General features: G+C 43.8%; 1 protein-coding gene across 2 annotated transcripts in view; it reads right to left on the reverse strand.

The window, feature by feature from the left end:
* The window catches only part of PIK3C3 (phosphatidylinositol 3-kinase catalytic subunit type 3), a 352,843-nt gene that overhangs the window by 91,808 nt on the left and 235,889 nt on the right, over nt 1-25,146 (reverse strand). For both annotated transcript variants that reach the window (XM_077463088.1, XM_077463087.1), the window contains one exon: nt 3,983-4,151. In XM_077463088.1, coding sequence (XP_077319214.1) covers nt 3,983-4,151 — 169 coding nt within the window. The remainder of the gene's footprint in view (nt 1-3,982; nt 4,152-25,146) is intronic.

Below are 25,146 nucleotides of genomic sequence, written 5' to 3' on the forward strand. Positions count from 1 at the left end.
AATGCATTTCAGCTTCAGTCTTTATCAAATAGACCCAACAATCATGCAGTGAAGAAAAATTGGGAACACCTCTCCATTAAACGTGTTCTCAAACTACCAACCAAGGCGACTGGTGTGGGCTGATGAGAACAAGGCTTGGATTGAAAAGCTAAGCCACATTTAAGCAGGCCATTTACTGCAGCATACAATGACCCGTTTGCCTTTATATATCAATTTGAATAGCTTTTTTCCATATGGCAAGTCAATTTTAATAAAACAAACACATCAGCAATCAACTAAACAACGATAATCCTCACGTATTTTGCTGCAGTCAGTCCTACTTCCAGATATTACTTCCAAGCAAATGCTACACAATTGTGCAAACAGAATAATTTCCTTCTTAAGAGGCTTATCCTGTCTATAACAAATACTTATTTTTCTTGTGTACAAGATGCCTTCCAGAGGTGAGCGGTTCCAACTTATGAGACAACGCAAACATTTTAAAATCCCAGCAAACATTTACTAGAAGAGATGATTAAAATTGAGGAAAAAATTACAAAAATGAGGGAAAGAAACACATTTGTGTAACACTAAAGCCTCATACACACCACTGGTTTTCTTTCGTACAACCCAGTAAGTTGAATGAAAAAAAAAAAAAACCTGACAGCTCTGGTTGGAGCGGATGTACTTACAATCCAATGTTAGTACAGCGATCTCCCCTGCTGTTCTATTGATTTACGACAGCTGGACAGCCCCCTGCCAGAATACTCTGGTCAGCGCTCTCAGCCATTGGCTGCTGGTTTTCCAACATGCTCGGCCAGCGGCTGCCATACACATGGGCCGAATGTTGGCTGTTTTTAATTGAACTGGTCGATGTTGCCCAACTTTCGGCCTGTGTGTACTACGCTTAAGGGCTCTTTCACACGGGGCGGATCCGCCCCGTAGATATCTGCTTGCTCAGCAGGGATTGCTCCGTTGATCACCACTGAGCAGGAAGATGACAGGTCTGTCTCTGCACACTGTGCAGGAACAGACCTGTCAGAGCGCCGCTCTCCCCTACCGCAGAGTCCGCCGTCCCCCGATCCGATCACGGATGGAAAAGTAGGTTTTTCCTCCATCGCACTTTTTCGGATCGTAGCGGGTCGGATGTCAGCAGACAAGTCACCGCTGACATCCGACGCTCCATAGACCTCTATGGAGCATCCGTTCAGGTCCACCTGAAAAACTGACAGGCGGACCTGAATGGATCGGCTGTGTGAAAGAGGCCTAAGCACTTGTACACACGGTCGGAGATTCCGACAACCAAATCCGTCTGAGTAATTCGACGGATTAAATCCGGAAGAGGTCCAGAAGTGATGTTGCATACACACGGTCGGACTAAGTTGTCGGAAAATCCGATTGTACATAACGTGATGACGTTATTTCATTAGGACGGGACTACGGTCTAGGAATTTGATCTGAGCATGCATGGCACCTTGTCCGTCGGAGTAGGCTACACATGATCAGAGTATGTCCCATCGGAGCATTTTGTCGGAAAATTTTACCGGCAAGTTGGCAAAATTGGTCCGTCGGATATTCCGATGGAAACAGCCTGATGCAGACCCACACACAGTCGGAATATCCGACAAAACGGTCCGATAGGAAACATTCCAACGGATTCTCCGACCGTGTGTACAAGGGCTAAGAGAACTTTACAAGCCGATTATCTAACAAAGCCCATATTTTATGCCACACATTGAACAGACAAGTCCATCAAGAAATAAAGTAGAATTTCAGCCTCAACCTAATTAGTCTTAAAAATCTTCCTCTTGACAATGGGGTTGGGGTATGGGGTTTAGCTCAGGCGAGTTTGCTGGCCAATCAAGCACAGGAATAGCATGAACATTAAACCAGGTATTGGTACATTAAGCAGTGTGGGCAGGTGCCAAGTCCTGCTGGAAAATGAAATCAGCATCTCCATAAAGCTGGGTGGCCGGCCTCTGTCGGACCGGCTGCCATACACACGGGCCAAATGTTTGCCGTTTTTTTTTATTGAACTGGTCGATGTCGCCCAACCTAAGGCCTGTGTGTACTAGGCTTAAGAGAACTTTACTAGCTGATGATCTAACAAAGGCCATATTTTGTGCCACACATTGAACGGACAACTCCATCAAGAAATAAATTACAATTCCAGCCTCAACCTAATTAGTCTTAAAAATCTTCTTCTTGACAATACCCCACAGAGTAAGGGGTTTAGATCAGGCAAGTTTGTTGGCCAATCAAGCACAGTGATACCATGAACCATAACCCAGGTATTGGTACTTTAGACCGTGTGGGCAGGTGCCAAGTCCTGCTGGAAAATGAAATCAGCATCTCCATGAAGCTGGTCAGCAGAGGGAAGCATGAAGTGCTCTATAATTTCCTGGTAGAGGGCTGCGCTGACTTTGGACTTGATAAAACACAGTGGACCAACACCAGCAGATGACATGGCTCCCCAAATCATCACTGACTGTGGAACATTTTGGATTTCATTTGGAAATCAAGGTACCAGTCTGGATGAAGAGTGGAGAGGCACAGAATACAAGTTGCATGAAGTCCAGTGTGGAGTTTCCACAGTCAGTGATGATTTGGGGAGTTCCACTTAAGTTTACTGAAATAAATTAACTTTTTAATGATATTCTAATTTTAATTTTAGGAGATGCACCTGTATATTATACATTCACATCAGTTCCTGCACTCTAGGAGCTTACAATCTATGATCTCTAACTCACATTCATTCATACACATGCTAGGGCCAATTTAGACAGAAGCCAAACCTACCTGCATGTCATTGGCGAGCGGGAGAAAGCCGGAGTACAGTAATACTTCGGATTGTGAGAAACGTGGCTAGCAAGCGCTTTGCAATACAAGCTATTTATTTTTTTCAATTCTGACTTGGTTTGCGAGCATTGTCTTGCAAAACGAACAGGATTCAAGTCTCTGTGGGTGTGCAGTAACGCATTTGGCTAGAGGTGCGGGGGTGCCGGTGACATTCAGAGCCGATCGGATGCCCTCGGAAACACACGGTTCCTGTGTGTTTCCGAACCTCTCCGAGTATTTACGAGTGTCTCTAGCGCCCCCCCACCTCTGGCCACATGCAGTACTGCATACCATAGAAGTTACTGTGGAATGAATTATCTGAGTTTCCATTGACTTCTATGGGGAAACTCGCTTTGAAATACGAGTGCTTTGGATTACAGGCATTCTTCTGGAACAAATTATGCTCGTAATCCAAAATTCCACTGTACCTGGAAGAAACCCATGCAGGCAGAGGGAGAACTTGCAAACTCTGTGCAGGTAGTGCCATGGTTGGGATTCAAACTGGGACCATAATGCTATGAGGTGGAAGTGTTAACCACTTAGCCACTGTGCTGCCCTAGGATGGGGTACTTTTATAATGGCCAGGAGGATATAGTGAAATCATGAAAAGTCTACACCCAGTAACAGAGAGAGAGGGGGGCAATTTCTGTCCAATAAAACAGCAGGGGTCATGTTGTCTCTTATCTCGCATGACTTTCACTTCTAAAGAGAACCAGTCACCAGATCTCACTTTAATTTAGAGGAAAATAACTGCCTATATTTTCCCCATGTGTGCAGTGATATAAAAGTAAGCAATATCAGTACTTGAGAGCATCCTGTACAACTGTGCAAGACTGAACAGAAGACTGGAGTTGAGCTTTAATTGATGGCACCCAGTTCAAAGCTGGTCCCTAACCAATTTTAATTAATGTGACATGCTGCCCTTCTTTTTTCTATCCCTTTTTGAAAAGCAAATATTTCTTAAAAGCCACTGAGCTGTTTGGCTACCTCTGGTTATTTGTTTTAAAAAAAGGTTGTAAATCTTGGTCCATGTATGCATAAAAGAAAACAAAGCATCTTCTCCATGAACTAAACCCTTCAACCATCGCTTGGTTCAGCTCCCTCTAGTGGCACCTGTAATTGTACATGGGTGAAAGGGGCTCCCTACCCCTGTAAGGCGGCTTACCTTCGGAGGTGAAGGAATGCTGTGTAACATTGCTTGCGGAAGGCTTGGTACTGCTCGCTCTGTGTGCCTCCCATTCCTTCCACCATCTCTTTGTTCAGCTTCATGGGTGGTGGCAGAGGCTTGGGGTCTCTTCCCAGGATATACCCAAAATCAATGTGGAACAATTTTCCTGGAAAAGCAATAAGACTGTGAGAATAGCAATACTTGTGTGACCTATCATAATAATGACAATTCCACAGCAACCCATGGGGCCACACTGTACCTTTAGGTTACCCGTTTGAGGCCAAGATTTGCTACTGCAACCCCTTCCTTCCCTCCAACCACCCAGCACTACCAAAAAAGGTGCTATACAAACATCATCATTTCTAAAAATCAGTATATGCAGAAGGCTAGGTATAACGTGAGCATTACATTGTACAACCACCCTATTTCTAAAAATTCACATCAGCAAGGGGACAACCCCTAGAAGCAAATAGGTACTTTTAGATCTTATATCTTAGATATCTCATTGTGTAAAGTGAAAGGGAAGGTTATAACCTCCATCATTTTTTTTTTTTGCCATATGTGTCCCATTGGGGGGGGGGGGGGGGGGGTGTCCTTCCTTTCATTTCTTGTCCTATAGTCAAAACAGAAATGGAGAGAAAATGTCTTCAAAACAAGCGAATCCCCATGTGTCACCAGAGCTAGTGTCCCCTTTGAAAGATTTACCCTCTATTACTGTCAACCCAATTTTCTTTTACTTTCACAGGCCATCACCCTACTGGTGAAGTCCACTCTAAGCACTATCCCTACAGGTCATCACCTCACTGGTGAGATCCACTCTAAGCACTATCTCTACAGGTCATCACACCACCGGTGACGTCCACTCTCAGCACTATCTCTACAGGTCATCACCTCACTGGTGAGATCCACTCTAAGCACTATCCCTACAAGTCATCACCTCACTGGTGAGATCCACTCTAAGCACTATCTCTACAGGTCATCACACCACCGGTGATGTCCACTCTCAGCACTATCTCTACAGGTCATCACCTGAGCTAGTGTCCCCTTTGAAAGATTTCCCCTCTATTACTGTCAACCCAAATTTTTTAATTTTCTTTTACTTTCACAGGTCATCACCTCACTGGTGAAGTCCACTCTAAGCACTATCTCTACAGGTCATCACCTCACTGGTGAGATCCATTTTAAGTTCCTTCCCAAAAGCTGTCACCTCACTGGTGAAGTCCACTCTTAAGTACTAGCTCTACAGATAAATCAACTCCCTGGTGAAGTCTACTCTAAGTTCCATCCCTACAAGCTGTCACCTTACTGGTGAAGTCCACTTGTGTCAAACACTAGGCCTGTGAGCTGATTTCATGTGGACCTCACATCTCTCCTGCAGCTGCAAACTGAATATTCCCCATGCACACGCTCCTGAAAATGGCTGTTCGGTAATGCTGGGTGCTGTAATAACCACAGGCTGGAAACTGTAGAGAGCGAAGAAATGTCATCAGCACACCAAGGATTCCTCAAAAGGGGTCAAAGATTTATTCACATAGTCCATATATGGCAATTATTTGTAGGTGGACACAACTCCACCTACAGATTCTGTGTTGCTCTGTGCAACCGCAACACCCCTTCGTCTCTGCCACCCCCACCCCTGCCTCAGGATTCAGCAGATTCCAGTCCTTCTCTCCTCCTTCAGACCCTGCACATTCTGTCTCCCGCCTCCATCCCTAGCTTTGTCCAGGCAGAAGCACAAGGTAAGTGAGATGTACTGTGATGTAAGATAAGGTGGGGGACTCTTGACTTCTGATGGTGGGAGGGCTCTTGACATCTGATGTAAGGGAAGGTGGGGTGCTCTGGACATCTAGTCTTACAGATACAACTGGCCCTTTGAGGGAAACCATAATACTGATGTGGCCCACAATGAATTAGAATTAGACACCCCTGCCCCATACTTTCTGAAAGGCCGCTTATGTTTTCTCCCTCTTGCCAAGTTTACACAGCTCCCCTCCCACTGCAAGTCTGATTTTAGCATTCAGCTGGTAACCTAAAGTAAAGGCATACGTTATATTATTGTTCTAGCAAAATGGGAAAACAACTATTTCAGAGCTTCTAAAGAATATACAGTTAAACTAAAAGGTGTTTTAGATATGTGACTGGAGTTCAGGACACTTCATCAGCAGGAGCTTTCATGCATCGCAGCAATCTGTAACAACGAATCCCAGAGTTTTCATTTCAGAATGGATGTATAAAAGAATATTTGTGCAGGCAGGAGAGCTCAACTCCACAGGCTCCGTTCACTTCCTGCAGTTCCGGCAGACATGTAAGTAAAAACCACTATAGATTGAGAATTTACAATAAAACAACTTGGGTCAGAATTTTACAGCATTAGACCAAGAAAAGGAGAGTGTATAGGATCACTATTAGGCTGGGGTCACACCTATGCAAATTGGATGCGGATTTCCCCACATCCAATTCGCATGACAGAAGACTGGAGCCGGAGACTGGAGCCGGTTCACATATCTCCATTGCAGCTTGCACAGGAGAGCTGTCCATCTTTGGCTCCATTTCAGGGCTGAATTCAGGCAAAAATTTGGCCCCAATTCCTCCCTGAAATGGTGAACAGGGACTCAAAAGGGACCTGTTGCAAGCCGCATCCGTCAGAGGTGTGAACGCAACCTTAAGTAGATATATACATAGGCTATGTTTAGGGGGGATAAACAAAGAATGATACAAGAATGAAAAAATGTATTTACCATTTTCGTATAGTGATTAGAAGGGTTAGAGACCAACTTCAGCTTCTATATTTTGCCCCATTGTTTAAATTTTACATGTCATACTGTGACTGAAGATCTCATTGCACAACATACCCTCCCCTCTGTGCTGCGTGGCACTGTGAAGCTCTGTAAATACTTAACTGTCATCCCACATTCTGGTTTGATGACGACCAGTGTTACCATACCATAGTGGACATTGGTCTCCTGGCATAATGTCAGGACTTGGATCTGACCCCCCCATAACCCTTGCTGCACCTGGCAGTAGCTCTTCTTGTGGAGTTACCTGAGATGCTGGACAGCATTCTGTCTGACTCCATGGATAGTTTTGCCTTTTTCTGGGTGAACTTTGAACTCCTTGCTCCTCCCATGAACTTCCTATTTAAGTCATTCCTTTGCACTTCCCGTTTGCCAGATTATTGTGCTCACTCCAGCCGATATCTTGCTTCTTTGTGTACCTGCAGCTGTCCTTATCTCCATTACCACGCATTACCGACCTTTGGATAGTTCCTCAACTACCTGTAACAACGTGTTGCTGGCCTTGTTTTCTGACTACACTTCTGCTTGATCCCTACCTACTATATCTGCTACTGGACCCTGGCTTCCTCACCTCCTGGTGGTGCAATCCTGAGGACCATGACCTGGTACTAACATGCAGCAAAACCCATCTCCACCATCAGGAGCTTATGAATACTGATGTACTCATATCCAGCTGGTTGGTGGGACCCTCTCAACTATAGCTACTGATCTTTGAATCTGACCCCTGACCATGACACGTGGCATGCTGGAAGCTAAATTCCCATAGTGGCAACCACACATCACAGCTTTGCTTACCATTCTTCTCCACCCACAGCCTGGAACTGGATTAGGGGATAGCAGTAAATACAACTTTGGAAATGTTTAGAAGGCATGTAGAAGGTAAAAAAAAAAAATAAATAGAAAAGAGATTTACGAGGCAGGAAGGAACCTGCATGTGGCTCAATTTTCTATTCTGGAGCTGGGTGTCATATTTTTGACTAAATAGGTAAATCAAGTGTAAAAAGAGTGGGTCTGAGTTCAAAAAATTTAAAATGGCAGAAACTCAGGGACACCAAACAGTAGTCGAATGTCAGCAAAGATCCACTCAGGGTAGCACCACAGGCCCCAGTGATCCTATCTTACAGACAACAGCACACAGTCAATATAGAAACTACAAGTCCCAGCACTCCCAATGTCCAGTTAGTAGCACACAGGCAATATGGAACTACAATACCCAATGTTCAGATAGTACCATGCACAGTGAACTGTAAGTATACAGAAAATCATTTAAAGCCAGTTGCTTACCTTGGGCATCTTACAAACGTCCATAAACCCCCCTCCTCTTTACACAGGACGTGTCTTGTACGCCCTACACTTTCTTATCTTTTCTTATCTCCTTCTGCTCAGCTACTGTGTATAGCCAGAGATCCTATGACTGGAAGCTATTCAGAAACATTCCTCACTGAATGATCACTGTAACACTTTAAGCTAAAACAACAACAAACAGTAACACAGTAGCTATCTTATCTTGTGAATGAGAGAGCTGCAGCTGACAGAGGAACGTTTTTATTGTGTGCACAGGGAATTAATTCTTAATTAACCATGACATGCTCTTTTTTTTTTTTTAACTAATTAACCCTTTCATTTCAACCTGTATAATCACTATTTAACAGTTTAATCTCCTGTTTCATGTTTCTATTTTAAATTATTTGCTGGAAATTTTTTTCTTTTTTTATAAAGCACATATATACATTGTTATCTTTAAGAATGTACTGTTAAAAATACGTGGTATAGGGTACATCTGTTTTATTTTAAATCAGTAAAAATTATAAATAACTGATGCATTATGAGAAAAACGAAAGGTATGCAAAAAAAAAAAAAAAAAGTATTTCTTTTGTAAATAATTTTAACATGCTTTGTACCAAAATGTTTAATTTTAATGTTAAAGGAAATAGAACAAGCAGCAGAAATAAAATTTATGTTTTCCTCACATTAGTGGTATATGCGTTCAAAACATTACTGATCAAACTTGAGAAAACACTTTTTTTTTTTTCGATTTTTACTCTTTTGCCCCTTAAATGCAAATAAATTCGAAAAAATTCTCAGCGGACTTTTGGATCGCAAGAAAGCCCCGTTTGTCCCCCCAAAAAAAACAATATATGTATCAATTCTTTATCATAAGTAATTAAAAAGTAATAGACTCATGAACAGACACAGAAAGAGAAATGTGAAATATGGTCTGGTCCATAGGGGTTAAACAGGTGTGAGTTATCAAGGGTTCCCAAAAACCTGCAAATTATTTTTAAGGGTTCATTGAGGCTAAAATGTAGAGGAAAAAACTGCAAACCAATGTCACTTTAGTTTAATGACAGCTCTGAGTCTGCTGGAACTGCAGACATTACATCCAAGATAACGACACCCAGCAGCAGTCTCTGGTTTTTAGATATCTACAGAAGGGCGGTTTTCACAAGTAAATAACATGATCATATAATCTTAAAGGGAGGTTTTTGCTGACATGATTGATCTTACCACAGGCTCTTTATAAAGTAAACTTGTCAGTGAAAATGTCCAAATTGGGCCCAATTAGCCATTTTGCCTCCCTGGTGTCATGTGACTCTGTGTTACATGGTCTCAGGTGTGAATGGGGAGCAGGCGTGTTAAAATTGATGTTATCGCTCTCATTGTCATACTGGCCACTGGAAGTTCAACATGGCACCCCATGGCAAAGAACTATCTGAGGATCTGAAAAAAAAATTATGCTGCTCTACACAAAAATGGCCTATGCTATATGAAGAGTGCCAAGACCCTGAAACTGATCTGCAGCACGGTGGCCAAGACCATAGTGGTTTAACAGGACAGGTTCCACTCAGAACAGGCCTTGCCATGGTCGACCAAAGGTGAGTGTACGTGTTCAGCGTCGTATCCATAGGTTGTCTTTGAAAAATAGACATATGAGTGCTGCCAGCATTGCTGCAGAGGTTGAAGGGGTGGGGGGGTCAGCCTGTCAGTGCTCAGACCATACGCCACACACTGCATCAAATTGGCCTGCACGGCTGTCATCCCAGAAGGAAGCCTCTTCTAAAGATGATGCACAAGAAAGCTTGCAAACAGTTTGCTAAAGACAAGCAGACTAAGGACATGGATTAGTGGAACCATGTCCTGTGGTCTGATGAGACCAAGATAAACATATTTGGTTCAGATGGTGTCAAGCATGTGTGGCGGCAACCAGGTGAGGAGTACAAAGACAAGTGTCTTGCCTACAGTCAAGCATGGTGGTGGGAGTGTCATGGTCTGGGGCTGTATGAGTGCTGCTGGCACTGGGGTGCTACAATTCATTGAGGGAACCATGAATGCCAACATGTACTGTGACATATTGAAGCAGAGCATGATCCCCCTCCCTTCGGAGACTGGGCCACAGGGCAGTATTCCAACATGAAAACGACCTCAAACACACCTCCAAGATGATCACTGCCTTGCTAAAGAATCTGAGGGTAAAGGTGATGGACTAGCCAATCATGTCTCCAGACCTAAACCCTATTGAGCATCTTTGGGGCATCCTCAAACGGAAGGTGGAGGAGCGCAAGGTCTCTAACAACCACCAGATCCGTGATGTCATCATGGAGGAGTGGAAGAGGACTCCAGTGGCAACCTGTGAAGCTCTTGTGAAGTCCATTCCCAAGAGGGTTAACGTGGTTGTAAACCCTACAGACCACTTTGACCTACAGGTAAGCCTAGATTAAGGCTTACCTGTAGGTCCAAGAAATATCTCCTAAACCTACACGGTTTAGGAGATATTTGCAAAAAGACAGGCACCGCTGTCTACGGCGCATGCGCCATAGACAACAGCCTGCAGGAACACTGAGCATGCAGCTGCTAATCAGCAATATGTCGTTAGTGGCGGATCCTGTGCGCATGCGCGGGAGTGATGTCATTGCGGCTCTGGCCAATCACAGCGCCAGAGCCACGATACCCGGAAAGAAGATGGATGCTCCGTGGAAGAGGGGACAGCGGTGACATCGCTGGCTCCTGTGTCAGGTAAGTGACACATATGATGTATGATGCGATGCATAGTGGCCTATTATGCTTTACCTTTGCAGGGAAACAAAGAGGAAGTAAACCCATCAGTGTTGTCACATGAAAAGATAATAAAATATTTACAAAAATGTGAGGGATGTACTCACTTTTGTGAGATATTGTAGCTTGACCAAAGCATGCTAAGAGTATGCAGCATTGTCCATCTCGTTTGCAGATCCTAAACAAATTAGTGTTCATTAGGGTGATTCAGTTTTCATTTCTTAATTACACCTTTTTTCTGGAGAATTGGCTGTTCTAAGCTCTCTTCAGGGCCTCGTCTGATCTCTGTTAAAGTGGAGTCCCAGCCATTTAAAAGTCAGCAGCTACAAAAAGTGTAGCTGCTGACTTTTAATAATCAGACACTCACCTGTCCCACGGTTAAGCAATGTGGGGGCACGAAGCCCCACTCCTCTCCCCCTCCTCTCCGCGGTGCCGGCATTCTAACTCTGGACGCTCGGCTGTGGCTTCACAGCCAGACTCGTACTGCTCATGTGTGAGCCGCTCGCTGTGAATGGCTGGGCAATCTTCTGAGACCTGTGATGTGTCCCAGAAGATTGCAGGGAGGGAGGGGGGGAGAGGTGATCTTTCTTCAGGTGCCATGGCGCCAGAGGAGAAAGTGGGAGCTGGGAGCCTCTAAAAACCAGGTACCCTCCCTCCTCCAAAAAATTGAAATGCCAAATGTGGCATGTCATGGGGTCACCAGCACTTAAAGTGGAAGTTCCATTTTTGGGTGGAACTTCGCTTTAAAAGGTCTAGATCAGAGTTCTGATTGACCACTCTGCACCTTCATGACATCATGAGCATTCAGCAGCATATAGATAAAGCAAGTCCAAAATATATGAAAAAAACTTCCAAATTATTGAGTTGAGTGCACAAAGCAGTGGCGTCACTAGGTGTCACCTGGTGCTGTAAAACATGGTGCCTCCCCCATCCATCAAGCTCTCTGGTTTCACACTGATAACCCCCCCCAAACTCATCACCGGGCTCTCTGGTGTCACACCAACCACCATGGATGGAGGTGACACCATTGCGGTCAGATATCAGTTATTACTTGATGTTGTCACCCCTCTAGTGACACCACTGGCACAAAGCCACGTCCATAAAGACATGGTGTGAAAAGTTTGGTGTTGCCTGCACAGAGCTCAATTACATTGTGATCGATTGGAACATTGATTGAGAGCCAGGTCCTTTCCTCAAACATCAGTACCCACGATCCCACAAATGCTCATTTGGCTCAGTGGGCACAAATTTCCAAAGACACACTCCAAAATCTTGTGGGAAGCCTTCCAAGCTCCTACATGATACTTTATGTATCCATTCCAGAAAGAGAACCAGACTATATGCAGATTGAAAAATAAATAAAAACAAGCCCACCTAAACCACATCTTTGAGAGCTACACTCTTTGCAAAATGGTCCTTAAAAATGACAATGGGTTCCTTTTGAAAATCCCCCACAGAGTTTATAATAAGAGTAAAATGCAGATGCAGCAGCAAAAAAAAAAAAAAAAAAAAAAAAATTCAACATCTGCTTCTGAGCCTTTCATTTGCACCGAAGGTAATTCAGACAGGAACAAGCTGCTTCTATGGCCACCCCCACCGCTCTTATGTTTGGCATACAGAATGGCGAGCTGAGACAATATATACATTACATCTCCCAAAGTTGCCCTGAAGTCAGTGACAAAGTTACGGCTTTGTGTGTCAGCACTTTCAAATGCCACTGTCGTCAGATAGAAATTGACAGGACTTCCGAGGCTTCGTGTCAGCGTCAGTCTTTTTTTATACGCGAGTGCGTTCCAAGATACGCTTATCTGACAGGACATCTCTTTTTATAATTCATCGCATGCTCTCCCTGGAAACACACAAAGAGCCTCTTAAATGTCTGGAAGGGAGTCTATTGCCTTTTTGTTTTTAAATAAAACCAGGGATGTGATTTGGTTAAAGTGGGCCTAAACTCAAAAAGTAAAGATCAGATATATTATAGGAAACATATAAAAATTTAAATTATGCCCTGAATTATTATTATTATTATTATTATTATTAATTATTACCCTGAATGCCTCCTGAAAAATAGCAGTGCTATTCTCGTCCTTTGGTGTTTCTGTTATGTGGCCTCATAGCTGTATATAAAAGGCACTACTGCCTCGGACTGCTAGTCTTATAAAAATTGGCATGAGATTTGGTGATATCACTTCTCACCGTTTAGCTTGCTGGAGAGGCGGCTGTACCTGAGGACCTGCAGTGCAAAAATCTCCCTGCTTCTCCTTCAATCATTCTGTGGATCCTCCACCTTGTTGTTCTTCAACATTACCCTCCCAGCTATAAAGAAACAAAGCCCTGGTTCACTACCTATCTGGCTCAGTATCTACAAACAAATGGTGTGGGTTTCCAAAGACGGAAACCCCCAGAAAAAAGTGAGGCTCTCTGAGAAATAATGTCCATCAAAATATAAATATCACAAAAATGTATTAAATACAAAACGTATCTACCCTCCAAAATACATACATTTATTGTAAACGAGTCACTGGACCAAAATATGTGAAAGAACTTATAAATACCCTATATATGAAAAGATAAAAATAAGTAAGTACCCACAATGGTATAATACTAATCCTATCCTAATAGACACTAAACTGGGGTAGGACATAAATGCACAAAAGACTTGTGATAACAAACAACGTACAACATGTAGACACCGTCTGGACGCCCGTAGGATCCGACACTGGTCCCGGGTCAGGCAAAAATGCCTATAGACTAAAACAGTTTGGCCACAGAGGCTATAACCCAATTATATCGAACAGTCCCGGGGCCAGTGTCCGGCTGGCTCAGTGCAGAATGAGACATTGTGAGTCATTGTGTGTGTAAAAAGACAAAAGATCAGCTGCAGGCAGACCACAGGAAATACAGGTACTAGCCCTTTGTCTTCTGTAGGCAGAACAGGAAGTGAAAGGAAATATCCCCACAGCTGACTGGAACAGGTTTGCCCATATCCCGATATGAACTGGGTAAGATGTTAGGAATGAAAGGATGCCATATGGTTTGTTGGAAATAAAAATCATCAAGCTACAGAGCGCTGAATTCAAAGACAGTCTGAAAAACAGTAAAAAAATTATGCAGCAGGCTAGTCCATTCTGCTGAAATTTTATTGCAGAAACTCAAAATGGATGGTACCCAGTAGTTTGTATGCCCCCCACGTGCTTGCATGCATGCCCGACAACATTGAGGCATGCTCCTAATGAGACAATGGATGGTGTACTGGGGTATTTCCTCCCGGATCTGGGCCAAGGTATCGCTGAGCTCCTGAACAGACTGAGGTGCAACCATGTGGCATCGGAAATACCGAAACATAATGTCACCGAAATGTATTAGATTTAGGTCAGGCGAACGTGGGGCCACTCAATCCTTCATCCTCCAGGAACTGGCTGCATACTCACCACATGAGGCTGGGCAATGTCGTGCACCAGGAGGAACTCAGGACCCACTGCACCAGCGTAGGGTCTGACCATGGGTCAAAGGATTTTATCCCGATACATAATGGCAGTCAGGGTGCCATCGTAATGCCTGTAGAGGTCCGTGCGTCCCTCCATAGATATGCCTCCCCAGACCATCGCTTACCCACCACCAAACCGGTCATGCTGAACGATGTTATAGGCAGCATAACATTCTCCACAGCTTCTCCAGACCCTTTCACGTCTCTCACATGTGCTTAGGGTGAACCTTCTCTCATCTGTGAAAAGCACAGGGCGAAAGTGGTAAACCTGCCAATTCTGGTGTTCAATGGAAAATGCCAATTGAGCTCCACGGTGCTGGACAGTGAACACAGGGCCCACTAGAGGATGTCGGGCCCTCAGGCCACCCTCATGAAGTCTGTTTCTGATTTTTGGTCAGAGACATTCACTTCTGTGGCCTGCTGAAGGTCATTTTGTAGGGCTCTGGCAGTGTTCATCCTGTTCCTCCTTGTACAAGGGAGCAGATACCGGTCCTGTGGAAGACATAGGCTTTAGAAATTCCGAAATTCCGAAAAACGTAAGGTTTTCTGTCAAAGTGGTCAGCCCAGAAAGGAGAGTACATCAGCCTGAATCCTGCTTGAGGTATAGCCAACCAGATTTGGAGTGCAAGTCTGCAGTTACCCCTAGCAACAGGTATCTTGTGTTACCTACAGGGGGCGTCAGTGGGTCCAGAAAGGCTGCAGTGGTGCTTCATGGCCACATGGGGGAGTCAACCTGTGAAGACACCACACCTGTGAGACAGCGCACTCAAATAAAGGCTATGACACCAGCTGCAGGAACTGGTAAGACTGTTTCAGTTTATGATGCTGAATTCAGTGAAGTGGGAGTATGTCCAGTGGGGAGATCCGCAGTACAAATGGACATAGACTGGCTGCAGTGTGCTACCCAGAGCAGTGGGGAGGCGCAGCGTAAAGCCCAACTAGCCGCAGGGCTAAAGACTGAAAAGGACATGGGGACTCTGCATGTGCCCACTATAATCCAAAATTGAGCTACGGGTGACCAAAACAGTGCTGGTGCCATGTTCCCTAGTTACAGGTGCTGCAGGGTTGCCCAGGGAAACTTCCAAGGAGCTTGCAGTGATGGAGCTGCCCAAATAGGCAAGAGTGTCCCTTTACAGAAAGGGGGGCGCAGAGTCACTCAGAGGTTATGGTGGCTCATAGACAACCCACAAAAACAGCAGTTGTGTCTACATGCAATGAGAATGCTAATGATTGTACTGACAAAAGTGATACTATTGGTAAAGGTGATGATTGTAATGACATTGAAACATGTATTTCTTGTAATGTCATATCTGAGAGTGAGGTTGGTAATGTGTTCACTACCAGTGATGCGAGTAGGAGATCTCCGATGACAGGTAGAGGCACAGGATTGTCCATGGAAGTCTTATGGGGTCTCCATGTGTTGGAGTCAGAGGCTGTCCAGGATGGCTCTGGTGCTACGTTGGTGGAACAAGGGGGGACTAATTCACACAGTAAGAATTTGTGGGCACAGCCCCACAACCCTAAGTGTAATCCAGTTGGCAAGGGGTTAATTCAGGTTAATTCAGCCTGCAAAAGCTGAGAGTGCAAAGCTGGAGATGTCGGTAGCGCCACCAGAGCAAGGTGGTCAAAATGGGGTATTGCACCTTGCCTTGGTTGAGGATGTAATCTCTCAGGTTGATGTGAGTAAAAAAATATTGTCACAATGTGAGGTAGATAGAAGTGACAAGTGTACTGTTTTGGCTAGTGATTCCCAGGTTCCTGTGGAGCCTTCTAGAGCAGCTGATGAAGCGCTGTGGACCGTCGGTGATGGAACCACAAGGGACGGGGGATGATTGGTGCAAGGAAGTACTTGCGGCACTAGGCCAGGTGACAAGGAATTACGAAGCAATGATGTGTAACAAAGATGTGGACAGAACACCTGCTATGCCCAATGGAGGGATCACAGAATGGCCGATGCTCAAGAGTACACTAGCCCCTGCAAAGGTTGATGCCCTCCAGTCTGAAGGAACTGTTCTGGGCACAGGCATGGCAGATGGGTTGTCCACAGCCCAGCAACTAAGTAATAGCATGTGTCAAGGTGACAATGTGACTATTGTTGACCTGCAGAGGCTCATTGTTGAGTTGGAGGGGAAGAGGAGACATGTGGCTGACAGGGCTCCAGGGGAGCAACAGGCAGCAATGGTGGGTACCTCCAAGGAGGTGGAGGTCTCTTCCAAGGTCTCAACCTCTCAGACTATAGTGGATGAGACCCTCCATGTCTCAGAGGAGGGAAAGGTCCATAGAGAGGTCACAAATTTAGACATGGCATGTTTACAAATAATGGAATCTTTACTTGAAATGCTGGAGTTGGCAAAAACACATTCACTGTACACTTGGGTGTCTCCATCATGGTCGGACCAGGTGGTGCTGCGTAGTACCAATGGGTGGAGCCAGGTGGTACAGGCGGTGCTTGAAAATCTTGACCAAGAGTGGAATTGGTTGGCCCAATGTTTATTAACCGTTTGGCACAGGATCTCACGATTCCCGGTGAGGGTGCTTCCAGTTGTTGAGTGGTATGGAGGTCGCTCGGGGGAACTGTTGAAGATATCAGAGGTCTCTCCGCCTGGTGCAGTGACTGAAGACGTCTTTGCTGGTATGGTCCAAGGTGCGGCTGAGCAGTGGTCAGCAGAGGGCGCAGATATTGCCTCACCTGCTAGACCTCATGACAAGGAAGGGCCCAGAACGGATGCGGCAGTAGTGGAAATGCTATCTGTCACTGGCCAAGAGGTACAGGTTAAGGTACCCGGAGATGCTGTGGGAGAAAGTGCTGAAGGTATTGGTTGCGGTAGCACTGTAATGTGTACACCAGTTGGTATTATCACAGTAAGGAATGAGTTGTACTTGGGTCAGTGTCATTTGTTAGGACAGGCGTCCATGGAGTGTTGGACAGCAGGTGAGGTGGAGCTTGGTGATAGTTCCGTAGAGCATAGTCACTCGCCTGTGTGTGGTCCCTCCTCAGGACAGGACCTAACAAACTCTGAAAAAAGCACTGATGGTATCGGAAGTTGGGATCTCAAAATTGGTGATCTGCTAATGATTGGTGCTGTTAAAGATGTGGTTTCCGTGGATAACCAGAGAATGGTATTAGGACCTGTAGTGAAGGTTAAAGCTGATGTCAGTGAGTTGAAAGGAAGGATCAGGGAAAGCAGAGTTTCCCCAAGAAAAACGAATAAGCTCAGGGACCCAAAAAGAAGAGGGAGAAGGCTGAGGATGGGAAAATATAGGACCCTGTTAAGATCCAGAGTGGGACGTGCCTGGAAGCACACCCAAAAAAAAAGGTTGGGCCAGAGGTGTCCCAACCATGACGGGTGCTGATGTTCCTTTCTCCGGACCGAAACAAAGGGGGGGGGGGGAGGGGGGGATATGTGGTAGTGAGGTACCCCACCAGTGTTTGGACAGAGGAGTCTCAACCAGGCAGGTTGAGGGGCTCCAGTTTATTTTCTTATTTGGGAGGAAAATGGCTTTTCAGTTTCCTCGTTGTTTACTAAAATCCGTTTTGGGATCTGGAGCCTGGGGATTTTGTAGCGATCTGGGTGGGTTGAAATCCCCAGTCCTGGGTCCAGGTTTTGAGATCCACCAGCATACTGACTGGTCAAGTGTGTTCTGGGCTATTTGTAGACACCTGACCATGGTTCTGGACTCCACTCTCCAGAGGGTCCAAGCCTGTGGGCTGGAAAAGGAAGCTGGAAGAGAGTGCTGAAGTACTGGATGTACAGGAACTCTGTTATAGAGCCGAGAGGGCTGAAGCATAAGTCTGAGCAGCAGTGCTGCTAAAGAAAGCCAGGTGGCTTGGTATTTTTGGTTTTACTTACATTGTTGCTGTGGAAAGCTGAAACCCCTGTGTGGGCAACTCTTCTGTTATCGGACATTTTCTTTCTTTAATAAAAGTGGGCCTACAAGCCCTTAAAAAGACATATCTGGCGTGGACTCTGCTCACTGGTCAGCTCTACCCTTAAGCTAAAACAACCCCCGATGTTAATATATTAATATATATATATATATGAATGAATGAATGAATGAAATACTTATATAGCGCACAATGCGAACTGAATCGCCTCTAGGCGATTGTGTGACACTCACCGATCACTTTATCATGTACACTTTACCAGTACTGGGTTGGACCCCCTGTTGCCCTCAGAACTGCCTTCATTCTTCGTGGAATAGATTCAACAAGGTGTTGGAAACATTCCTCAGAGACTTTGGACCATAGTGACATGATAGCATCATGCAGTTGCTGCAGATTTGTTGGCTGCACATCCATGATGCAAATCTCCCATCCCAAAGGTGCTCTATTTGATTGAGATATGGTGACTGTGGAGGCCATTGGAGTACAGTGACCTCATTGTCATGTTTAAGAAACCAGTGTTGAGATGATTTGAGCTTTGTGACGGTGCATTATCCTGCTGGAAGGAGCCATCGGAAGATGGGTACAATGTAGTCATAAAGGGATGGATATGGTCAGCAACAATACTCAGGTAGGCTGTGGCATTTAAACTATGCTCAATTGGTACCAAGGGGCCCAAAGAGTGCCAAGAAAACATCTCTCGCACCATTACACCACCACCACCAACCTGAACCGGTGATACAAGGCAGGATGGATCCATGCTTTTATGGTTTTAATGCCAAATTCTGACCCGACCATCTGAATGTCGCAGATGAAACCAAGATTCATAAGACCAGGCAACGTTTTTCCAATCTTTGATTTTTCAATTTTGTTGAGCCTGTGCGAATTGTAGCCTCAGTTTCCTTTTCTTAGCTGACAGGAGTGGCACCCGGTGTGGTCTTCTGCTGCTGTAACCCATCTACTTCAAGGTCCAATATGTTTCAGAGATGGTATTCTGCATACCTTGGTTGTAACGAGTGGTTATTTGAGTTACTATTGCCTTTCTATCATCTTAAGCCAGTCTGCCCATTACTCATTATTCTGACATCAACAAGGCATTTTTGTCCACACAACTGCTGCTCACTGGATGCTTTCTCTTGTTCGGACCATTCTCTGTAAACCCGAGAGATGGTTGTGTGCGACAGTAGATAAGCAGTTTTTGAATTACTCAGGGCAGCCTGTCTGGCACCAAAAACCACGCCACGTTCAAAGTCACTTAAATTCCCTTTCTTCCGCATTCGGATGCTTGGTTTGAACTTCGGCAAGTCGCCTTGACCACGTCTAGATGCCTAAATGCGTTGAGTTGCTGCTATGTGATTGGCTGATTAGCAATTTGTGTTACCAAGCAATTGAACAGGTGTACCATATAAAATACACAGTACACAGCATCTCACAAATTGAGTACACACCTCACATTTTTTGTAAATATTTTATTCTATCTTTTCATGTGACAACACTGAAGAAATGACACTTGTCTACAATGTAAAGTAGTGAGTGTACAGCTTGTAAATTTGCTGTCCCCTCAAAATAGCTCAGCACACAGCCCTTAATGTCTAAACCACTGGCAACAAAAGTGAGTATACCCCTAAAGTGAAAATGTCCAAATTAAGCCCAAAATGTAAATATTTTGTGTGGCCACCATTATTTTCCAGCACTGCCTTAACCCTCGTGGGCATGGAGTTCACCAATAATAATAAGAATTATAATACATTTTATTTATAATGCCCTTTTCATCAAAAGATCCCAAAGTGCTACAGGTTAGAAACAAAAGAAAAATAAACAATTTATACAACAAAGCAAACATCAAAAACAAAAAAAAAAAGCTTTACTAAAAAGAAATGTCTTAAGACCTTTTTTAAAACAGTCAGTGGATTGAGGAGTCCTCAAGGTGTCGGGTAGGGCATTCCACAGGAGCAGGGCAGCTGCACAAAAAGCCCCGTCTCCCATTGTCTTCATTCTAGTTCTAGGTATTAGTCACCAGAGCTTCACAGGTTGCCACTGGAGTCCTCTTCCACTCCTTTATGACATTACGGAGCTGGTGGATGTTAGAGACCTTGCGCTCCTCCACCTACCGTTTGAGGATGCCCCACAGATGCTCAATAGGGTTTAGGTCTGGAGACATGCTTGGCCAGTCCATCAACTTTACCCTCAGCTTCTTTAGCAAGACGGTGGTCATCTTGGAGGTGTGTTTGGGGTCGTTATGTTGGAATATTGCCCTGCGGCCCAGTTTCCAAAAGGGAGGGGATCATGCTCTGCCTCAGTATGTTACAGTACATGTACATGGTTCCCTCAATGAACTGTAGCTCCCCAGTGCCGGCAGCACTGATGCAGCCCCAGACCATGGCACTCCCACCACCATGCTTGACTGTAGGCAAGACACACTTGTCTTTGTATGGCTCACCTGGTCACCGCCACACATGCCTGACACATCCACTAATCCATGTCCTTAGTCTGCTTGTCTTCAGCAAACTGTTTGCGGGCTTTCTTGTGCATCATCTTTAGAAGAGGATTCCTTCTGGGCCGACAGCCATGCAGACCAATTTGATTCAGTGATGCAGCTGTGTATGGTCTGAGCCCTGACAGGCTGACCCCCCCCCCCCCCCCCCACTTCTTTAACCTCAGCAGCAATCATACATTTATTTCCCAAAAGACAATCTCTGGATATGACAATGAGCGCATGCACTCAACTTCTTTAGTCGACCATGGCGAGGCCTGTTCTGCGTGGAACCTGTCCTGTTAAACCGCTGTATGGCCTTGGCCACCGTGCTGCAGATCAGTTTCAAGGTCTTGGCAATCTTCTTATTGCCTAGGCCATCTTTATGTAGAGCAGCAATAATTTTTTTCAGATCCTCAGAGAGTTCTTTCCATGAGATGCCATGTTTAACTTCCAGTGACCACTATGAGAGAGTGAGAGCGATAACACCAAATTTAACATACCTGCTCCCCATTCACACCCCTGAGACCTTGAAACACTAATGAGTCACATGACCCCGGGGAGGGAAAATGGGTAATTGGGCCCAATCTGGACATTTTCAATTAGGGGTGTACTCACTTTTGTTGCCAGCAGTTTAGACATTAATGGCTGTGTGTTGAGTTATTTGGAGGGGACAACAAATTTACACTGTTATACAAGCTGTACACTCACTACTTTACATTGTAGCAAAGTGTAATTTCTTCAGTGTTGTCACATGAAAAGATATAATAAAATAAATTACCAAAATGTGAGGGGTGTACTCACGTTTTTGGGATACTGTGTGTGTGTGTGTGGGATTATATATATATATATATATAAATTTTTTTTTTTTTTTTTTTTTTGCGGCTAACATTCATAGTTAAAAAAGCTATAAACAAGAAAAGAGCTTTTTAAAAAATATAAAAATGAAGGAACACTATTGTCATTTAAATGTTACAAAGAATATAACAGAATATGTAAAAGGGAAATCAAGGACGCAAAAATTCAAAACGAACGACAGATTGCAAAAGATAGTAGGACAAACCCCCAAAAATTCTTCAAATATATAAATAGTAAAAAATGTCAGGTCTGAGCATGTAGGCCCTTTACAAAATAAATACATTCTTCAGCTCTGTGTATACAAAGGAGCATGGGGGAGCTCATGTCCATAATGAGGGTGGTAGTGACACTGCCCCAAATGATTCAAAATGGTTCAAAAGTGATATGGTCCAGAAATATTTAGACAGAATAAAGGTGGATAAAGCACCTGGACCTGATGGCATCCACCCACGGATCCTAAAAGAATTGAGCTCTGTAATTTCAAAGCCATTGTATCTAATTTTTAGGGACTCGTTAATGAAAGGAATAGTACTGCTGGATTGGCGCAGGGCCAACGTGGTGCCTATATTTAAAAAGGGAACAAGGTCTTTACCAAGTAACTATAGACCTGTTAGTTTAACTTCTATAGTTGGGAAGATACTGGAGAGTTTAATAAAAGACCACATAGACAAGTTCTTGTTGAAAAAAAAAATATTTTAAGCAACAGACAGCATGGATTCATGAAAGACAGAAGTTGTCAAACAAATCTGATTTATTTTTATGAGGAGGTAAGTAAAATCTTGGACAGAGGGGTGGCGGTGGACGTGGTATACTTGGATTTTGCAAAAGCGTTTGATACAATTCCGCACACCCGGCTCATATGTAAGGTAAAGTCTACAGGTTTGGAAAGATCAGTTTGTAAATGGATAGAAAACTGGCTAAAAGGCAGAATTCAGAGAGTAGTGGTTAATGATTCTTACTCTGAATGGTCTATGGTTATCAGTGGTGTACCCCAAGGTTCAGTGCTGGGACCCTTACTTTTTAATACCTTTATAAATGATATTGGGTCTGGGATTAAAAATAACATTTCCGTCTTTGCAGATGACACCAAGCTATGCAGTAGAATAACTTCCTTACAGGATGTCTCCAATTTACAAGCCGACCTCAATGCTCTGTCTAATTGGGCGACTATGTGGAAGATGAGATTTAATGTTGATAAATGTAACGTTATTACTCATATTTCCATAAGTGCTCCTCTCTTAATTGGGAAATTTATACTGATGGTAGAAACTTGGTTTGTCAGTAACAAAGCTTAATGCATGAGTCTATTAGGGCATAATGTGAATAGGCGGTAAACATGCTGTAGAACTGATTCACACAGATATGGCAAACCTAAAGTGCTGCACTTGGGGGCTAAGAATACAACAGGGGGATGAATGAATGAATAACTTGTATAGCGCTGCCTATGCGAACCAAATCACCTCAGGGCGCTTGCCACTGGTGTCCGTCTGGGTGTAGCATGGTCCTTTAACCGGTAGGGTCCCGACATGCTTACAAACAACATAGACATACTAGGGCCAATTTTTAGACAGGATCCAATTAACCTACCAGCGTGTCTTTAGAGTGTGGAAGGAAACCGGAGTACCTGGAGGAAACCCACGCAGGCACAAGGAGAACATGCAAACTCCAGGCAGATGGTGTCATGGGCGGGATTTGAACCAGCGACCCTATTGCTGCTAGGTGAAAGTGCTAACCACTACACCACTGTGCTGCCCCTGATCCGTAGTGGAGAAGGATCTGGGGGTTTTGGTAGATCATAAGCTCAATAATAACATACAATGCCAAACTGAGGCTTCCAAAGTGAACAAGTCCTTTCTTGTATTAAGAGAGGTATGGTCTCCAGAGAGAGAGATATCATTTTGCCCCGGTACAAATCATTAGTAAGACCTCATCTGGAATATGCAGTTCAGTTTTGGGCATCAGTTCTCAGAAAGGATATCGGGGGAAGTGGAGAAAGTGCAGAGAAGGGCAACCAAACTGATAAGAGGCATGGAGGAGCTCAGCTATGAGGAGAGATTAGAAGAACTGAATATATTCTCTTAAGAGGAGATTAAGGGGGATATGATCAACATGTACAAATACATAAGTCCATATAGTGAACTTGGTGTTGAGTTTTTTCACTTTACGGTCACCACAGAGGACAAGGGGGCACTCTTTACATCTAGAGGAAAAGAGATTTCATCTCCAAATACGGAAAGGTTTCCTCACAGTAAGAGCTGTGAAAATGTGGAATAGACTCCCTCCAGTGGTGGTTCTGGCCAACTCAGGAGATTGCTTTAAGAAAGGCCTGGATTATTTCCTAAGTGTACATAATATAACTGGGTACTAACATTTATAGGTAAAGTTGATCCGGGGAAAATCCGATTGCCTCTCTGGGATCAGGAAGGATTTTTTTTTCCCCTGCTATAGCAAATTGGACCATGCTTTCCTGGGTTTTTTTTTCCTCTTTCCTCTGGATCAACTGTGGGTATAGGATTGTGTATATGGGCTTGTATGATATTATTATTTATTTTTATGGTTGAACTAGATGGACTTGTGTCTCTTTTCAACCTGATTAACTATGTATATTTTGCTCATCGTTACATTTTAATCATTTAGGCAGTAGTTTGGAAGCCAGTATATAGCCTGGGGTCCAAAGTGACCCATTTGAAGACTAACACAGATACTTACAGTTATCACCTTCACTGCTACCTAGGCCTAGTGCAATCTGTACAGGAAAATTGGAGATGAATGTGCCTATACGGTACTTCTGGATCTAGTTACCATTTGGAAATTAGATTTTCTACTGAATGTGACCTTTGAATCATATTATATATAAATATATAATATCATTTAAAGGTCACATTCAGTAGAAAATATATATATATATATATATATATATATATATATATATATATATATACACACATACATATATTATAATGTTCTCAGTCTAAGCAGCCTACATTTGTGACAGTTTTACTTTAACCATCCATAGAACGTGCAGAAAATGATAAAACCCATTTTGCATGAAAAGCATTTTTTCCGTTTTTTTTTCTTTTAAATTGAGGCTTCTTTATAAGGTTTTTCAGTTTAGGAAACTGCATATCTATTTCAAACTGGACACATCAATAAAAATAAGAACCGTGCTGGATACTGAATTCACTCATATTTCCATAAGTGCTCCTCTCTTAATTGGGAAATTTATACTGATGGTAGGAACTTGGTTTGTCAGTAACAAAGCTTAATGCACGCGTCTATTAGGGCATATTGTGAATAGGTGGTAAACATGCTGTAGAATTGATTCACACTGATATGGCAAGCCTAAAGTGCCGCATTGTCCACCATTGTGGTGGAGTGCACACATGAGTGAACATGAAGACACACAGCAATTAATAACAAAGAACATTTTCTTGGCAGCATATGGTATGTGTTGCGGTTGAGATTGTTCAGTAGAGCTGCACGATTCTGGCTAAAATGAGAATCACGATTTTTTTTGGCTTAGAAGATAGATCTCGATTCTCTCGCGATTCTCCCGCGTAACATCATCTTTCCCATTAAAACAAGGAAAAAATTGGGCTACCGTATATACTC

This window comes from Lithobates pipiens, unplaced genomic scaffold (assembly GCF_037356315.1).
Source record: "Lithobates pipiens isolate NorthernLeopardFrog02 unplaced genomic scaffold, aLitPip1_a1.2 Scaffold_3, whole genome shotgun sequence".
In the NCBI taxonomy this organism is placed as follows: domain Eukaryota; kingdom Metazoa; phylum Chordata; class Amphibia; order Anura; family Ranidae; genus Lithobates; species Lithobates pipiens.